Here is a 1676-nt window from a genome sequence, read left to right as displayed (position 1 = left end):
GGACAGGAAGCAGAACTTCAGGACTTCCTGTCCTCTGTTGGAGACAGAAGGTCCAGTTGGACTGAGGCCGGTTCTGTCAGGGTTCTGGTTCTGTCCCACATCAGGACATCCTTCAGTCCACATGGACATGAAGCTCTGAGTTCTGGACGGGTTGATGGAGCTACTGGACCAGGAGGTTCTGGAGCTGAACAGAGATCCAGAATGTTCCAGAACCAGCTGGAGGTTCTGGACCTCTGAGGCCCGGTTCTGATGGGTTCTGCAAGGATTCAGGTCAGAGGTTAAATGGTTCAGAATCAGAACCAGCTCACTGTTGGAGGTCCAACTGGTCCAAGAGAACCAACCAGAACCAGAACCGATCCAGTTCAAACAGACAGAAAGGATGGAACTGGTTCTGATCCAAACAGTTCCTCTGCTTGGCCTCTAAAAGTACATTTAAACCACTGACCTTTGACCTTTAGCTTAACTCGTTTCTTCATCAGGACGTGTCCCTTCCTGCTGTAGACTCTGCAGGTGAAGATCCCTCTGTCTCCATATGTGGGCTGTCTCAGAGTCAGACTGAGGTTTTTAGTCTTCAGCAGGTTTTCATCCATCTTGGTTCTGGTTCTGTAGATCTTGTCCTGTTGTCCAGGCTGATCAGAACCGTTCTGATACACATGGACTGTCCTGTTGTCTCCGTCCCTCCACTCCACTTTATCCACAGACAGGAAGATTCTGTATTTACAGAACCACAGGCGATGTGGGACCTTTAAGGGCAGCAGGACAGACTCCTCCCCTGATTTCACCTTCACCTGTTGGACTGAGAGACAACAGAGGACAAGATGAGTTGGACAGACAGCAGCAGCAGCTCTGATGGTCTCCTGACTGTCTCCTCCCTGTCTCTCTGTCTCCTGGAGGACTCTCTGAGGACAGAGACATGTGTCCATGTCCCTTGATCTGGTGATGAAGTGGAACCAGCTGCTGCCTGGCAGCAACCCACCAAGGTCTGCTCCATCCTCACCGACTCTTTAGGTTCTGTTTGTCCTCAAGCTGACAGAGAGACAGCTTGAGGACAAGTTGTCCTCAAACTTGAGGACAGGTCCTCCTGAGACCCACAAATCCTCAGCTGCTTCAGTCCTACTCTGGAGGAGAGCAGACACTGACCAAAGGCATTATGGGTAATGCAGCTCTAGAGACTCACCTGGTTTCCAACGGAACCAGAAATAAACAGAAACTCCTGCAGCAGCAACCAGAGCCAGAACCAGTAGAACCAGTAGAACTTTGGCCCAGACTGGAAACGGTTCTGTGGAGACAAATGAAGATGGAGGAGTTATAATAACAGAATATTTTAATAATCAGATGATTTTTCTATTAAATCTGATTTAACAGATAGGAAACCTGGTTGATTCAGAGTTTGACTAGAAGAGATCTGATTGGTGGAGCTGGTTGCACCACTGATCTGATTGGTGGAGCTGGTTGCCTGATAGATGGAGCTGGTTGCAGAGATGGAGGCTCTGCCTGATAGCCTCCATCTCTGCCTGATTACCTCCATCTCTGCCTCATAACCTCCATCTCTGCCTGATAGCCTCCATCTCTGCCTCATAACCTCCATCTCTGCCTGATAGCCTCCATCTCTGCCTCATGACCTCCATCTCTGCCTGATAGCCTCCATCTCTGCCTCATAACCTCCATCTCTGCCT

General features: G+C 49.6%; 1 protein-coding gene across 1 annotated transcript in view; it reads right to left on the bottom strand.

The window, feature by feature from the left end:
* Positions 1-99: 99 nt before the first annotated feature.
* The window catches only part of LOC103132797 (uncharacterized), a gene marked incomplete at its 3' end in the record, with an annotated part of 11001 nt that continues 9424 nt past the window's right edge, over positions 100-1676 (bottom strand). Inside the window, exons 3-5 of the mRNA XM_007544584.2 lie at positions 1178-1279; positions 403-796; positions 100-256 (exon numbers count right to left, since the gene is read on the bottom strand). Coding sequence (XP_007544646.2) covers positions 100-256; positions 403-796; positions 1178-1279 — 653 coding nt within the window. The remainder of the gene's footprint in view (positions 257-402; positions 797-1177; positions 1280-1676) is intronic.

The sequence above is a fragment of the Poecilia formosa genome, unplaced genomic scaffold (genome assembly GCF_000485575.1).
Source record: "Poecilia formosa unplaced genomic scaffold, Poecilia_formosa-5.1.2 Scaffold1328, whole genome shotgun sequence".
NCBI lineage: Eukaryota > Metazoa > Chordata > Actinopteri > Cyprinodontiformes > Poeciliidae > Poecilia > Poecilia formosa.
This window is presented reverse-complemented; position numbering and strand designations above follow the sequence as displayed.